The sequence below is a fragment of the Chionomys nivalis genome, chromosome 5 (assembly GCF_950005125.1).
Source record: "Chionomys nivalis chromosome 5, mChiNiv1.1, whole genome shotgun sequence".
Classification (NCBI taxonomy): domain Eukaryota; kingdom Metazoa; phylum Chordata; class Mammalia; order Rodentia; family Cricetidae; genus Chionomys; species Chionomys nivalis.
The window spans coordinates 86,642,612-86,659,955 of NC_080090.1; the positions used below are offsets into that span (position 1 = coordinate 86,642,612).

Genomic DNA, 17,344 nt, shown 5'->3' on the forward strand with positions numbered 1-17,344 from the left:
AAAGGAGCCAAGATCTTCAAATGACGGGAGGGATCTTTTGTTCCCTTGTATTGAATCAGACCTGTCTGTGTTCCTTCTAACGTCGGGAAATGAACTGCCCCACTCAGTAAATTAACAGCTAGCGGTGAGGAGAAAACAATAAAATTTCTCACATGGTCTCAGTTTTACTAAAAATATTAATTATTCATCGTATCACTGTCTCTTTAGAGAGAAATGACTAGAAACCGTTCTAGAAACAAAAAGGGCCTTCTAACTTTGATAACCACTCTGTATGATCTTGTCAAGATGCAACAATCACATATCACATATCCCTTCCTCTCTAATGGAGACAAATGTTCCCCAGGGCCTGCAGAATGATGAGCAGCGGCTGGCGTGAAACTGCTATTGCCTGCACAGTTAGCTTCGAGGATTACGTTTCTCTCACTGCGTTCCTTTCAGAGCCCAGAATACACAGCACTAGACTACTTTTCTAAAAAGTCAGAAAAGAAGCTGGTGCAGACATACATGTAAGGCTGGTACCTGTAGGAGAGCATGATGCATTGTCACCTCCAGCTCAGCTAAAACATGAGCAGCATCCTTGCTGTCTTCTTGAACCTCCAAGTCCTCCTCAGGGATGGTCTCCCAGTTGTTCTGGTGTGCAGCCAGCGTGTGTACTAGTTCATACTGGCCGGGGAGTGCCAGGCTGACCCGAGTCTGAGTCCCATAGGTGAAGCGGAGGCGCCGAAGCCTACAGCTCTCGTCGCTGTCCAGCTTGATGGTGGGAAGCACCTGCACCCCCAGCAGCAGGTTCAACAGCTGGCACTTGGCATTACAGTCCTGGCCGAGGATCAATATGCAGGGAAGGCAATCCACAATCTGCTGGAGATATTTCTCTTCCTTAGGTGGGAAGGAAATGCAGCTCAGCTGACCTGGTTGGGGAATGGGGAGAGTGGAGGAAAAATAAGTGGTAAAGAATAAGGGCAATAGAAAGACTCACACTAAGACTCAACTAGAAAGGCACAGTCCCAGAGGGAAATTTCCAGGAAACTTTTGGTTAAAGGAGGTACCGGGAAAATGTACTAGTCAGAAAATGTTCTTCAAATGTCATAACTGACCAACCAATAATGTCACCTGACCAACTCATCTCAGGAAACAAAAGGGGACAGTGACCTGACAGTCCTCTTTCATGCAGTGGAGGGACAGCTTACAAGGATTCCATCACAAACACAAGATCATTAAATGACAATAACTAGGGTCTAAATCCAAGTAGAGACTATATCTAAATGTACCAGAATTAAACCTTCCTCTGACAGAAGGCAAAATACTTGAATGCACACTCCTTTTAAATCCCTACCCTATGCAGTTTTAGCTTATGCTCCTCATTTAAACTTATTTTATTCCTAAATGCTGATGAATACATATATGGAGGGGGCAGTAAAAACCTCTGCAAGATGACATGAGCTCTAAGGCGTTTTCTAATTCATCACCCTGACAGCTGAGCACAGCACCCCAGCTGCCAAGTTTTCTTAAGATACTGGATGCTTAACTGAGATCTATATTCCCACATCAACCCATACTCTTTTCTGTTGATGGCTGACAAGACCATGAGTAAGACAAAGGGACAAAACTGCTCAGCAGGATAAAATCTAGGCAAATCTAAGAGATGTGATCTCAAAAATAATCTCCTTTGAGGATACCACCACTAACCTAGAGGGCTCACTTCCTCAAACAGATTTCAGTACTGTTATACAGACCAAAAAGCTTAAAAACCTGTTTGGGAAAGAATATGAAACCGGTTCCTGGAAATGCTCAAGAAAGAACTCACTCAGTCACTCTCAAACTGCTTCGGCAGTGGGGTCTCCCAGCATCTAAGATTCAGCAAAGCCAATCTTTGAGCCAAACACACACGTCATAATTGAAGTGTAAGGAGATACTACTTGCCTTAGTCACCTAACAATATATTACATCAAACCACTTGTGGGGTTGTTTTGTTCATGAGGCGAGAGGCCTGACTCACTGAAAAGGTAGTTCTTCAGAACATACCTGCCTCACCAGAACATACCTTAACCTTCACTAGAAAGGTTCAAGAGGTCTGTCCTCACTAAGTCCCTCTCTACATTTATTATGGTTCTCTGTTTCATGTATAGCTACTAGTGCAGCACCCTGGCCTTGGCATATACATCAGCAACACTAGAATAGGAAACCTGCTCTCCTGGGGAAGAGACAGTTCCTCCAAAAGCCTACAGAGCATTTCCTGAGAGCCTGTTTCTGTGCAAGCTGTCTAAGAAGCACACAAGTGAACACAGCCAGGATACTCACTAGTCTAATCCTGGCCTACACTCTAAACTGGGAAGGAACAAACAATGGTCTATTGCAAAGAACAATAAGCAACTCCTGAGTTCTGGGTCCCTTTGTCCACTATATACCATAATATATTCCATACAGAGCAGAGGTTCTTCTATTAATAACTATTTCTAAGAATCAAAGCATGAAGATCCTTCCTATTTCTCTGCATCCTCAGCACCCAACACAATGACTGACAGCACTGAAATGATGTATTTGCTCTGTGTGGGAGCTCATTGGTTGTGAAAAGCCATCTACAGAAGTGACTCTATCTGTAAAGTCGTAATGAACAGTTTCAAGAGAGCCATCATTCCTAAAATGTTCCATCTTTACACAGTGAGCAGCTGTGAAGAAAACAGAGCTGCAGAGTTTGAAGGGAAGATGTCAGCTGCCCTGCCGTCACTCTCATGTCCTCGTCCCCATTTTCCTCTTTTCTAGCCCTGCCCAGATTCTCACCTAAGGACTCTGTTCACACTGACAACCTTGACTTTACCATCATAAAAGCAGTTTTACAAGCAAAACAAACCAACAGTCCTAAGTAAGTTCTGCCACTGCTGCTCCCTCTAGCAGAGTGTGTAATAAAGAAAATCCACTGAGCCTCTTTCAGGACAACACCTCTGAAAGTATCAGCAATAGGAAAGCCAATAAAGCATGCTGCATCAGCCAAAACCACAGAGACACACCCCATTATTCATCTGACCCAAATCATCACCTTCCCATGCTCCATCTCTCCTACAAAAACAGTCTGCAGAAACAAGCCTCTCTAGTCAAAACAGACAAAACTGGTGCCGTGGCAAGGGGGCTGAGGTTGAGCCCCGTTCTCCTTCCCATTTCCTGGTACTCTGCCAGGATTTCGTGTGCAACCAGCCGAGCTGGGACGCCTTTATCAAGAGAGCTGCTCTCCTGTTTTCCAGCATATCACTGCTCTCGTCTTCTGCTTCTCCCATGAGGCTTTTTCAGTGATCGCCAACATGTCCATACAATTTGAATAAGTGCACGGATGAAATGAAGCCAAAAGCAGAAGAGATGATCTTACTTCTCTGGGCGCCTTTGTGACAAGGAACTCAGCTGGCAATGGAACAGCCTGAGGTGATTTTCTGATCCTAGCAGTCTACTGGCCCTTTCTGATCCTTACACTGCTCATCCATGAACTGACAGAGTTAGACCATCTTCAACACTCTCTCTCCGGTTCTAAATTCTCATTTTAACTGATCGGATTGTTGGCAATGCTATTCTGAGAGAGGGTCTATGTAGACCTGGCTAGCCTGGGTACTAAGTAGATAAGGCTGACCTCAAACTCAGAGATCCACCTGCCTTTGATTCCTAAAGGTGTGTGTGTCACCATGGCAGGCTGTTTTATTTTTAAATTGTACATGTATTTAATTGTGCAAGCTCCTCTTGAACTACTATTAAGTACAGATCAAAGGTGACTAGACTCTCACGGGCTCTAAGGACTACAATGCAGTCTTAGCAAGCTCTGAAGAAAAGATTAAAAGCTGTGTCTGACACTGGGGGAGAAAGGAAACCTGCTCCTGAGCTGCAGCAGCTGCCTCACAGACACTTAAAGGACTTCTGAGTTAATCGGGTTTTCTTTGATAATTAATACAGCAGCATCTGCATATGGGCCGCCAGAAGGTAACAGTGGGGCTTCTCAGCTAGTGCACATTAACCCTGCCAACTCTAACTGCAGGAAAACTCAAATCAAATTGTCCTGAACGCAAACCAAGGCTTTATCTCTCCGTCTTTCTTCATGGTGGTTGTTCTTAAACACAGAGTTATCCTGATTGAACTTCCTTCTAACAAAGGTTTCAAGTTAGAAGGAAGAAGTGCAACAAAGGAGTAAGCCACTGTATTTACTTAGTCTAGATAGTATTTTTGATCCCTTTCTGGATACTGACCTCTGTTTGCCTCATCTCAATGTACTTGATTCTACCAGATAACTTCTGTTCTCCTTTATAAATTAGAAAATAGGCTTTAAAAAAAAAAATCAAATGTGGCCCAGGTGGTTTCCCCTCTTAACTAAGGAGCTAAAACAGCAGTGCAGAGCTGCACCCTGGTCTCAGGAATGCCCACCATGCCATTTCCCAACCCAGGGCTAAATATACAAAATTTTGTAATTACAGGACTTCAATTTAAAGCAAACTGTACAATTGCTATGACTGTTCCTCTAGCCCATGAGGAATAAAGCCTAGGGATAAAACAGAAAGACCTGCCAGACATGGCAGCTCACACCATGAGCCCAGCACCAGGAAAGCAGAGGCAGTAAGGTCAGGGTCTGAGCCAACCTGGGCTGTAATGAGAAGCTGTTAAAAACAAACCGCTGGTGAGAGGATGGCTCAGAGGTAAAGAACACTTACTCCTCCTCCTAAGTCCAATTCCTAACCCTCATGTCAGACAGCTCACAATCTCCTGCAGCTCTAGCTCCAGGGGATCCAGTGCTCGCTCCAGGCCTCTGCAGCGCCCTGACACTCTTGGCACACACAGCAGGCACATGAGTGACAGTAAACCCTTTAGCAGGGATGGGGTTCTGAGACAAGGACTCACTGTGTGGCTCTGGCTGTCCTAGAACTCTCACTGTGTAGACCAAGCAAGCCTTGAACTCACAAAGATTCACCTGTCTCTGCCTCCAAGTGTGTTATGATTAAAGACCTGAACCACTATATCTAGCCAAAAAGAGTAAATCTTTAAAATAAATAAACAAACAAACAGAATTACTTTTGACTGGTGCACACTCAAAGCCACCATTTATTCCACATATTTCTGGAATCCCTTCTCTAAGAAGCTATAGGTGCCTTTCTACAAAGTTCTGAATGTTCTTCCCATTAGTCAGGGTATAGCACTTTTTGGATTTGAAGTTAAGACTCATAAAGAGAGAAGTAACATATTATGTCACTAGTGCCCTGTTAGGATACATTGATAGGCTGGATTACATTTGCAGAAATGGCTAATTGGCTTCTATAAATACACTTCCATTCTTGCTTGTTTTCCACCCCAATTGGTAATATATACTCATGGTGAGCCAAGGATTAGAGAACATCAGCTCATGGTACTATCTAGAATAAGTGCAACTTTGGTCTTTACCTTTTAATACTATGGTAACATTGGGATCCATAAAATAGACTGCCAAAAACATGGCACTTCAGCAGGCTGAATACTTCCAGTAAAAGTCCAGAAGGTCTCTGAAATAAAGTCTCTCTCCTGATTCTTCTGCCTGCCAGTTTTCTACCCTTCTTCAAAGTAATTCATAGAATTCAATATTTTCTTCCTGAAGGTGGACATGGAAATTGGAAACTCTTCCATGCCAAGCCAGCCATAAAAGTTAGAAAATTCATACCTTTTCTCTTTTCCTTTTGAGACAGGCTCTCAGTGTAGCCCAGGCTGGCCTTGAGTGAGTGCTGAGATTACTGACTGCCACCACACTTAACGTCATTTCTTTTCTCTGGATTTCAGCAGTGTCTTGCTGCATACTGAGAGGAAAGAAGGCTACAGAGGAAGCCCAAGAAACGAACAGACAGGCCGTGCTGGGCCTCCCCACTGTCTACAATAGCAGAGGCCATACCCTGGCTAGTGCCATTCTACACAGCTGTCCTTCTTCACCAAACCTAAGCACTACAGTCATTTCCCCTGGATTTGGGGCCATCGTTTACGAAGTTCTGGGCACATAAAACTTTAATCCATCACTGTGCTTTGCTCATTAACTTGGTTTTGCTACAGGAGATTGGGTTTTGACCTTGGATGGAAAAAGAATGGTACCACACCTCAAGACTGAATGACAAGGACGTCAGTGTTCACTCAGGTCTTAATTCCTTCCCTTGGCTTTTTGTTTGTTTGTTTGAGGCAGGGTCTCATTCTGTAGCTTAGGCTGGCCTCAAATGTATAATCCCCCTGCTTCTACCTTCCTACTGTTGAGATTGCAAGTGTATGCTACCACAACCACCCTTCAGGTTGTTTTTTCTTGTTTTTGTTTGTCTGTTTATATCACTTTTAACTTAACTTCTCTGTATACTACGTGGTTTTGTGGCAAGCTAACATAAATCCTGTCGAGAAGCAAATAAAATAGATTCTATAGTTAACTAAAAGGAACTGTGACACAAACATACATTTCTGAAGTAAGTAGTGGAATTTGACTTTCCGCTAGCTACATGTGCCAAGAGTAGAGGAAAGAATCAATCCTACGCTGACAAAGGAACGCTACACAGTCTTTCCACTACAAGTTCTGAAGTACTAAACTTGGAACAAAATTCCCAAAAGTTTACAGAAAAAAATCCTAGATAAAAAACATTTATTATTTCCAAAGAACTCTCTGAGCATCTGCTAAACATAAAAGATTCTGGGGGCTAGAGAGAGATGGCTCAGTGGTTAAGAACACTTGACTGCTCTTCCAAAGGTACTGAGTTCAATTCCCAGCAACCACATGGTGGCTCACAACCATCCATAATGGGATCAGATTCAGCACTCATATACATAAAACGCATGAATAAATGAATCTTTTTTAAAAAACATAAACAATTCTGAATGATACAGGAGACACATGACTCAAGAAAACACATTTTGAGCAGCCTAGGTTTTAGAATCTTTTGGGACCAAATAGGACAGGGAACTGTGATGGAAGGGATGGTGTTTGGAGAAGAAAAGCTGAAATGTATTGAGGTAACCAATGTTCTTATTACAGGCTCAAGTCTAGCTGCTGGAGTATGGCTGAAGTTATTCTGTGTGTTACCCCTGAGAAGACCTCCATATTTTCAAAATCCCAGAGGTTGTCCTGCACTAGAGAAAAAAGGAGACCTCCCTAGCAGCTGGTACCCCGGAGCCATGTGAAAAACGAAGACACTCAGCAGCCTGCCACCAAGTCCCTTCCTGAGTGAAAGTGCTTCTAATGCCATCATGGTCACAGGGAACAGAAACACAGCAGCTGAGGCTGTCATTATGGGCTGCAGAAATGGAAGTGATTCCTCGAAGGAATCCAGGCCTATGCATCACTGAGGCCTTACGTTCTGCCATTTGTAAGAAAGCACATTAACCATTAGGAATGATTCAAAGGTGAGGACATACCAAAGGATACTGTAACCAGCCTGAAAGGGTCTCACTAACCAAACAGGATAATTTAATCATAAAATAAAAAATAATAAAAGTTATGTCCCATTCAAAAATATCCCCAAGCCCAAGTCCACACTGATATAAATAAAGCAAGCTCTCTTTAGAACAGCAACAAGAAAGGCAGAGAGAGTGATGGATATGAACACTTCCACTGAGCAGTGAAGACTGTTGGTGGATGCTATTCTAGATGCTACTCTAGAACAGTGGTTCTCAGTCTTCCTAAAGCTGCGACCCTTTAACACAGTTCCTCATGTTGTGGTGACCCCAACCATAAAATTATTTTGTTGCCACCTCATAACCGTAATTTTGCTATTGTTATGAAATGTAATGTAAATATCTGTGTTTCCCAATGGTCTTCGAAGACCCTTATGAAAGGGTCATTCAACCCCCTAAATGAGAAATTCAACCCACTAGTCTAGAGAAAGAAAGGGTTCTGAGGAACAAGCTATCAGTAAAACCTGAGAACACATTAGACACAAGATTAAGCTGGAGCCAAGGGAGAAACGACGAGGCTAAAGTGGAGCTATCTAGAGGATCCCCACCTAATCAGTGATCGCGCTCACCATCTCGAGAGTTGAGGCACAGCGGCCTGTGCTCTGTGAAGTGCTATGTGCTGTGTCATTTTTCCGAGATTCATGAGGGCTCGTGACTGAGTCTCGTCATCACAAACGACATGCAGATCAGACTAAGTCATTCCACACAGGTAAGGCCTGTCCTTTTAACTTGTCACAGGTACAAATGTCAAGGACAGGGCAAGGAAGCTGCTCTAAGGGAGTCTGAAGAGGTGTGACAACTAAACGCAACATGTATTCAAGGGAAATGCCAGGGACATGTATTGGGACAGTCAGCAAGCTTGAATGTGGCCAAAGACTGGACGCAGTGAATCCACACTGACTTCCTGACTTGGAGAGCAGCATGTTGTGTGGGATGGCGTCCTCGTCTGGGGAACTGCACACTGGAGTGGTTAGAGACAAGACAACCTGTCTGCATCTTGCTCTTAAAGGCTTCGAAAAGATGAGACACAATATGGGGGACAAGGGTCAACTGGGAAATGCTAACAACTGGCAAACTGTATGAACAAATATATGAGCTCTTTTCATGCTGCTGAAAGTGTTCATGCATCTTTGAAATTATTTCAAAATATTTTTTTAATAACCAGAAAGGACAGCTAGTTAAGACACAATTCTAGATCCCAGGAAATAGAGACCAAGAGGGAAAATAGAGACCCTACAGGTCAAACACAGTACCAACAGGATTTGGTATATTTTTAAACAACTTAATAATAGTTCCTTCCTTGTCCTTACTGCTGCCCTGCACAAATCTCTCCATCTCTTGGATCTTCCTCTGGTTTGCTGCTCCCTCTTGGGAGAAGAAGGTGCTTTCAGGGCACTAATCTAAGTAGTTCAGAATGAAATTTAGAAACCAGATCCACAAGCTGAAGCAGCAGGTCTCCAACAGACCAACTAGTAAGTTCTTTAATGAAGAAGCCAGAAGAGAAGCTTGGTCTTACAGTGCGTGCAAGTGGCCCCCCCTGTTCACTCGGAAGTAGAGGGAGTTTCGGCACGTCTAAAGAGTTCAGGCATCCACCTTCCTACCCTTAATTAGTTTTAGTCTATACTAATAAGACCACTTTTCCAGGTTAGGCTGGTAGGAATTCTCTGTCTCTCCGTGGAACAAGCACAAGAAAACAGGTCAGTTGTTCATCCAAAAGAAAGTGAAGTCACCTTCTCGAGAGGAGCCTTGTAAGCCACCCAAGAACAACTTCTCTTCCACAGGCTGTTTTCTCCACATCCTTCCTGTACTCACCTGTCTTCACAATTGCAAAGCTAAAGTCTCTTTTACAGAATATTCCTAAAAAGTAAGTTCTGTAAGAGTGTAGCTATGCTCTCTCTAACCTCAATTAGAGAAAGAGTTTTCATAGAAACTAGTCTTGTAACCTGGCTCCTTCTGGGCTCTGCAAAGTCTGTGGGGGGTGGGCAAGTGGGGAAAGAGAAAGACCAAGGGATTGGGGAAAGAGATATGAGAAAATAGAGAAGAGGAGAGAGATGGGAGGAAACTTGTGAAATTCTCTCCCCACTCTCCAGAGAGGAAAGGGTAAAAGCCATCAAAGAGAAACCAATCTGACATAAATAATACATTAAAGTTCTTAATCTGATTAATCTAAATTTAGATACTTTACATCCATCCAAGTAAAGAGATAAAAGGCACTTTAAAAAAAGAAATGTATTTTAAAACTCAAAGGCTTTTATGACTACATAACCAAGACATTATTCTCCAGAACAATTCTGATGCATCAATTAGCTAGACATGTGAAAAGCTAAACAGTTCTGAAATCCTACTTCCAGCTTCCTGCCCAGAGAACAGTGCTCCAGGGAACAGAAGTAGAATTCCAAAGTGAGCCTGGTCTGAAGATTCCCACAACCACATGGCACAGAGCTGGAGAATACATCCAAACCATTCACATTACCCAAGAGAGGGCAAAAAACACACTGCATAAGATTAGCACTTCAAATGGAGACAGGAGGTTGTCAATGAGTCCTCATGCTGTGGCTGGCTTTCCTTCAGGATTTTGGTCTGGACTTGAGAGGAAAATTATACATAAGGGGATTTTCACAGAAACCCTGATTTATACAGCTCAAAGCAAAAGTACACACATCTCAGCCACTACTACACATGTTCTCTGTCAGGTCTCAAGTTCCAAGATCCCAAAACCACCAAAAAACTGAATCCTCAAGGCCAGGAAAGGACTGAACTGAGCCTGGGCATCTCAACAAGGGACTACAGTCAAAGTTCTAGGAGGTAAGAAAGAAAAGTTCACCTTCCACACCCCATTATATTACTGATTCTCTGTACCATGTAGAGAACAAAACTCACTGTCCTAGAGGCTATTTTCCTACATGCAGGGTAAATTCACCTCGGATCTTGCGACTCTTGTGTGTGGTGGAAGACAACCCACTTTTCCACAGAAGCATCACACTCTTCCTCTAAGAAAGGCAGAGGTGGGAGGATCACTAATGGTAACGGGATGGGATGTATTCCGTATTGAACCACACAAACATGACCACCATCATTACTCACAAAGAGTACAGAGTACCTCAACTCCTTTTTAAAATTTGTTGTTTCTTTTTAGCAATGATGGAGATGGTATCCCAGTTAAGTAAGCTCTTTCTATCACTGAACCAACCACCATGCCTCAACTCTTTATCAACACAGTATGTGTGTGTGTACGTGTGTAAGAATATATATGTATCGCCGGGCGGTGGTGGCGCACGCCTTTAATCCCAGCACTTGGGAGGCAGAGGCAGGCGGATCTCTGTGAGTTCAAGACCAGCCTGGTCTACAAGAGCTAGTTCCAGGACAGGCTCCAAAACCACAGAGAAACCCTGTCTCAAAAAAACAAACAAACAAAAAACAAACAAACAAACAAACAAACAAACAAAAAAAGAATATATATGTATCATGCACACATCTGTAGAGGTCAGAGGACAACTTACTGGTTCTTTTCTTTTACCATATGGATTCTGGGGCTTGAATTCAGGTCTTCGGTTGTTTGTTAGTTTGTTTCTGTTTTTGAGGCAGGGTCTCTGCATAGTTACTGCTGTTTTGAAGCATTCTATGTAGACCAAGCTGGCTGTGAACTCACAGAGATCCATCTGCCCCTGTCTCCTGTTTGCTGGGATTAAAGGTACGCACTACCATTTAGGTCTTCAGTCTTCTATGTCCTTAACCCCATCATACTCTGTCCCTTCAACGACAGGTGATGGATAAGTATGCAGCCAATCTGTAGATCCTTTAATGGGACCCGATGAAATGCTAAACTCCCTTTCCTAACTGCAGTCTGGAATGGCTCATCTCACTCAGGTCCCCAGGTAGACTGGCTTACACAGAGAGTTGCTGAGTGTGTGAACATTAAGAACGCATTTCTCATACCTTGATGGCACTCTGGTCTAGTTAGTACTGCGTGAAAATCATTCTCTGGGGCATGAAAATAATTATTGTGAATGGGGCATGGATCTAACTTCAGCTCAACTAGGCACAGTTGCACAAGTCGACAGTCCCAGCTACTCATGAGGCTGAAGGAGCAGATCATACAAGCTAGGAGTGTAAGAGAGGTGGAAGACAGGCTGAAGAAGAAAGGGTGAAGAAGCTATTATGCTCAGAGAGGCCAATTCCTAGCAAGTCTCTGATCAGCAAAGGTGGTTCCTAAAGCCCTGAGCCTCAGGGAGTAGGAACCAGGACTTGAAGGTGGGTCACATTTTCTTCACTGAATGGGATAAGGTTTCCTACTACAGTAAATCATGGTTCTAAATTAGGACTCATTTGTAACAGGCTCTGCGAAGAGTGCATTTGAATTCCTAAGCCAGGTCAGGGAAGCACAAGGAGCCACAGAAGAACTGGACCTGAAGCCTGGAGACCCGGGTGGAGACCTGGCCACAGTACAGTACTTTGTCCCACCTTCATGTTTCTGTCTTCTTGCTTTCTCTCCCCTCTCCTCCAAGCCCATGTTCCCACTTGTTAATCCCATGGGCAAAATCACATCTATTAGTATCTACACCTGAGCCGTAGTGCCCACTGTCTCTAAGTGTCACAACTTTGTAAGGTGGGCATTATCACTCTCCCATCATACAATGAGATAAAATGATCATTTTTTTGTTTGCTGCTTTGACTTTTGAGATAGAGTCTCATTATGAAGCCTAGGTTAGCCTGGAACTCTGTATATAGCTCAGACTGATTTTGAATCCCAGATCCTCCTGCCTCAGTCTTCCATGTGCTGGGATCATAGCTGATTATACTCTGTGATACAGACTTCCAGGACAGAGCCTGTTTTCAGTAAGTGTTGGTGCTTAACTGTAAAATTTTGGCAACCCATCTATACTAAAAGTGACAAAAAGAGGCCAAAGAATGCTGAGAAACACATCTATTAAATAACAAAAGCAAACAGCTATAAAAACCTAAGAAGTAAAATTCATTTAAAAGGCCTATAATCTAGCCACTCTACCTTCCTGCTTTCCTCTCAGTTTATGTGTTACATGTGTATAAATTCTAGCTGAGATTATAGCTCTGCAGAGGACCAAGTTCAGGCCTCCAACTTCTTTTTTTCCACCCCCCAACACACACACAGAAGTTCTCTGTAATGATGACAATTATCATTAGTTTTTCTTAAGAGAAAAGTGTAAGCCAAAGTAGTGCCGTACGCCTACAGTCTCAGCACTTGGGAGGTGAGGCAGGGTTACAGGTTTGAGGCCAGCCTGAGCTACATCTTGAGACTCTAAGAGGGAGAGAGAAGGACTGGTATCTGCTCATCCAAGGTAAGCCAAATTTCTTTACTTGACCCTAACCCCCATATGTAGCATGCTGACTGCACGTCCCAGGCGCTCACGTGTCTAATAACGGCTACGTGGGGCCGAGGCGTACCTGTAATCCTAGCACTTGAGACAGAGACAGAGGGATCACTTGAACAGAGGTGCGTAAGACTAGCCCAGACAACAGTGAGACTGTATCAAAAACAAACGGCAGCTGCTGCTTACCAGCACCTTAGCAGGCTACCCTGAATATGCGCAGTCCTAACTCCCAACAATCCCAGAGGTAAGGTCCATTACAACCCCCATCTCCAGATGAGGAAGCTGTGACACAACACAGCTATGATCAGTTAAGAGCGAAGGGAGGCAACACAGATGACAGAGTTCCAACCAGACATACATGAGTCATTCCCACTTCTTAAAATGGAGAGCTTTAAGAAAAACGGCAATAGAAAGGACCTCCATTGGATCATAAAATAAGACAAATATTTTCCCTTCTTCTATTTTGTAATACTCTACCCTGCCTCGCCTGAAAGGGGTTCAAAGTCTTTATCTCATTGCTTCTGAATGCTCTAGCACAGATGGAGGGGTCTCTCCCCCACAGCGACATGGGATAGCTGGAACGACAAAGGGAGAACCTTCTCTGTACAAGCGAAGCCACTCTCAAAACCAGAACATTTCAAGTGCACCACTACGATCACAACCACTGCACAGCCCAGGCTGACGGGAGCTCACAGTCCTCCCATCTCAGCCTCCTGAGCACTGGAGCTGCTGGCACCTGCTGCCATGTCTAATTCCATCTACATTTTTTTTGCCTTTCTGCTTTTCTTTTGATGGGAGAGGAGCAGTGTGAGACAGTGTTTTGCTAAGTAAACCTGGCTGGTCTGGAACTTGCTTCGGAGCCCAGGCTGGTCCTGAATTTAATAGAGACCCTCCTGACAGTGACCCTGCTAGTGGCGTTCAGGGTTGGAACTACAGGCCCACACCACCTAGGTGGGCCTCACCCGGGCCTTCCATCCATACTTATCTTGTAAATACTGGAACTTTTTTATGTTCTATACACGGACTTGAGTGAATTTATACCTAATAAAAATAAGAAGTGTTCTTTTGGAGTTCTTCCCAGTTCTCTGTAGTTGAAAGTGAATTTTTAAAAAAAAAAATGGTGTTATATGTTATGACAAATAGCATACAAAGAAATATTAAAAATTGTTCTTATTATTGTTGCCATCTTTTTAGTTCAACAACTTCAAAGTATAGTTAGTCCCTGATCTTCAGTTGCTAAAATACATTGCATTAAACCACAAAGGGCTTGTTAGGTTAAGAATTGAGGGCCCCTTTCCTCCATGTTCTGAGCACCTATTAATCAGAAATCAACACTCACAAAAGAAAGTTGAGACAGCCCCCAGTGACTTTGACCTTACCAAAAAGCTCCAACTAGCACAAGGAGCTAATTGTCCTTTAAAGAGTGGTTCTACTTTCTAACACCTTTACCAGAATATCTGGACAGCAGCATCCTTCAAGTAGACACAGAGATACTTAGAACCCTGGTGCAGCCGCACCCCCAATGACTAGGAAGCATGGTATAAAACAAAATCAAATTGTTCCCCATTCTGTCAGCTGTGAGCTTCTGGCATTTTATTGAGATGGGTGCATTCCAAAGGGTGAAAAAGTTCAAATATGCAAAAGTTAGATCACAATGCAGTCAACCAGAAAAGCCAATTAAGCAAAAATACAGAGGTGTTTCTGTGTCTTAGGTTTGCCTTGAAAGAAACAAGTCAACCAAGATGCTTGAAAAATTTAAAGTCTCCATCTAAGTTAAATCCATTCTGATTTTTTTGTAAAGGAGTAACTCTGAAGCAGTCATTTTAAAGTAAGAGCGGCAATAGAGGGCTTTTCAATTAAAGCTGCAGGAGGGTCTTCAGATGGAGGAAGTCGCTGAAAAGAATGGAAGCCATATCCTCTTCTAGACAGCAAGTCTCCAGATGTGGCCAAAGCACGTCAGAAAAGGTAGGTACCACCCTAGTGCTTTTTATTCTGAGTTACATAAGAACTTTCACCTGACAGTGGTGGTACATGCCTTTAATCCCAACATTCGGGAGGCAGAGGCCAGCCTGGTCGACAGAGTGAGTTCCAGCACTGCCAGGGCTGTCTCGGAAAACAAAACAAAAAGACAAAGAAGGAAAAAAAATCTTTAAAAAAATACACATATTCAGCATCGGTGGTGCATGCCTTTGATCCCAGAACTTGAGAGGCAGAAGCAGGTGAATTTCTGTGAGTTTGAGCCCAGCCTGGTCAACAGAGTTAGTTCCAGGACAGCCAGGGCTACAAAGAGAAACCCATTTGGAAAAACCAAAAATAAATATATATTTGGTGTGTGTGGTGTGGTGTGTGTGTGTGTGGTGGCCAAGGTCAACTTTCAAGAGTAGGTTCTCTCTTGGTCAACTCAGGAAATCAGGCTTGGCAGCAGGTACATTTACCAGCTGAGTTATCTTGCTGGCCCAAAACAAGGACTCTTTAAAACGGCCTCTTGGGCAATGGAACAGTATCACTGAAGGCCCTATCAGAACTCACCAGTCTCAGACAAATTTAAGATAGTAAACATGCACCTAATATGAGTGTGGAGTCCAACTCACAAGTTCACCTTAAGTCCAAATTTGTCACCAACATCACATTTCTCAAAGTGTTAATAAAACACCTGTATCAGATCCTAGCCTCTTGAACTGCTGAATTAGACTCTTAGGACCCACCTACTACGATGACACAACAGAGTCTGAGACATGGCGTTTTTTAATACACTCCTGAGGTTGTTTTAAACCACACTGCAGCTCGAGAATCACCAAATAAAAAGGAAGGGCATATCTGCTGGTATGCTGTCCCCCAAACCCTATCCATATGGAATGCCAGTGGCTTCTCCCTTCCTAAAACAGCGGCTCCCCTCCAGTTCCCCGCCAATTGCAGTTCAACAGTAATCAAGGAGGATCAAAGATCTGGCAATATTTAAAGTGATTTGGGACCTCTGACACATCCCACGGGGGAAAAAGATCAAGTCAAGAAGGGCAAGTTCTTTAAGGGCTCAGGACCGCCCCCCTCCACCCCCAACAACAACAACAAAAAGTCTTCCTTAACTTTTTCACGATAAACGCAAGTAACATCTCTGGCCAATTAATTGCTGGCACCCATTAGATGTATTTTCCTTTGGCGACTCCAAATCCTATTTAGAGGACATCTTTACAGGGCTGCCTCTTGACTGGATTACAAGCATTTTACACTCTCAAACCCCACGCGTGCAAACATCCCAGTGCAGTCCCAAGGCGTCCAGGGACTTGAGGAACACCCAGCCTAATGCCTAACTGGGAGGACTCGGCCTAACAGTGCAACCCCAACTCAAAGCAACTTTCCCACTCTCCCCTTAACCTTCTCGGGTTCTACCTCCCTGTCTCGAGCCCTCGCCACCTCTCCCCAGGGATGTCCTTCCACTTCATCTCAGATCCCCGCGGCCCAGGCCCCGCGCCGCCCCGCGGCCCACTCCCACCCGCCGCCTCCTCCTGGGCTTGTTTTGCTGACAGGAGTGCCACCCTCCAATTTTCCTCTCTGCTTCGGGCCTGTCCTTCTTACCCGCTGGCAGCGGGGCTTCGGCGACGTCGCCGGCAGGGCCAAGCTCCGCCGCGCCGCCACCCGCGGGGGAGGAGGGACAACTGTGACTGTGGGAGCACTTGATGTCGCGGAAGAACTTCTGGGTCTCTCGCAGGTTCTGCCGCAGTCGTCCCAGGTAGCGGCGGTACCGGCCGAAGCCCCGGCACAGCTCGCGGATCATTCCGCCGCCTCCCGGGCCGGGGCCTGACACGGACTCGCCGGCCCACGGCAGTCCGTCGGCCTCCATCGCTCAGCCCGCTGTCTCCGCGGCTAGCTGCGCCGCTAGCCCGGCCCCCTCCGCCCGCCCCCTAGCGCTCAGCGAAGGCGGAATCAGCCTCCCGACGCCCCTGCCGGCACTCAACCGGGCCTCCAGCCTCTGTCACCGCCACCGCAGAAAGTCAGGGCGCCCAGCACTGGCCAGAACCTTTCTCCGCTCCCCCGCGGAGCGAGGGAAGCGCTCACCGAGGCACCGCCGTTGCGCGGGCTCCTGGGACTTGTAGTCTGGACTGGGTGGAATGCCACAACGCCCACGGAAAAGCGCGGGAGCGGGTGGACCCCACTGCTATCACTCGGTGCCTATACTCGTTTCGTTTAAAGTGTATTCTTGCTCTGTACACAAGTCCCTAACGAAAGGCAAAAACAGTGGGGTCCGAACGCCCGTAGATGTGGGATACCCCGAATCAGGTCGAAAGATTTTAATAGTCTAAAGAGGAAACAAGACTGAGGCCAGAATATCTCTATGGTTACCCCAAAAGGACACAACAGATACTAGAGAATTGATTGAAAACACCCTGGGAATAGTGAAAAGTCTCCTGTTTGTGCCACAGTCTATGTTTTCTTTTTTTCCTGCTCTAGATGTGGAAGAGGGGTTGTGAAAGGGTGGATGAGATACAAAAGAAGGGACTGTTGGTTTCTTGTAGAGCCAGCATGTTAAAGGGAAGTTGAGGTCTGCAGCCTTCTAAAGCTTTCTGATTATCTTACGAGGCTTCTGC

At 44.7% G+C, this 17,344-nt stretch overlaps 1 protein-coding gene across 3 annotated transcripts in view; it reads right to left on the reverse strand.

The window, feature by feature from the left end:
• Dstyk (dual serine/threonine and tyrosine protein kinase) overlaps positions 1-16,775 on the reverse strand; it is a 47,686-nt gene extending 30,911 nt beyond the window's left edge. For 2 of the 3 annotated variants that reach the window (XM_057769965.1, XM_057769963.1), the window contains exons 1-2: positions 16,335-16,775; positions 505-908 (exon numbers count right to left, since the gene is read on the reverse strand). In XM_057769965.1, the coding sequence (XP_057625948.1) occupies positions 505-908; positions 16,335-16,599 (669 nt within the window). In that variant the 5' untranslated portion in view covers positions 16,600-16,775. The remainder of the gene's footprint in view (positions 1-504; positions 909-16,334) is intronic. The other variant, XM_057769964.1, reaches the window with a different exon arrangement.
• Between the last annotated feature and the right edge of the window lie 569 nt (positions 16,776-17,344).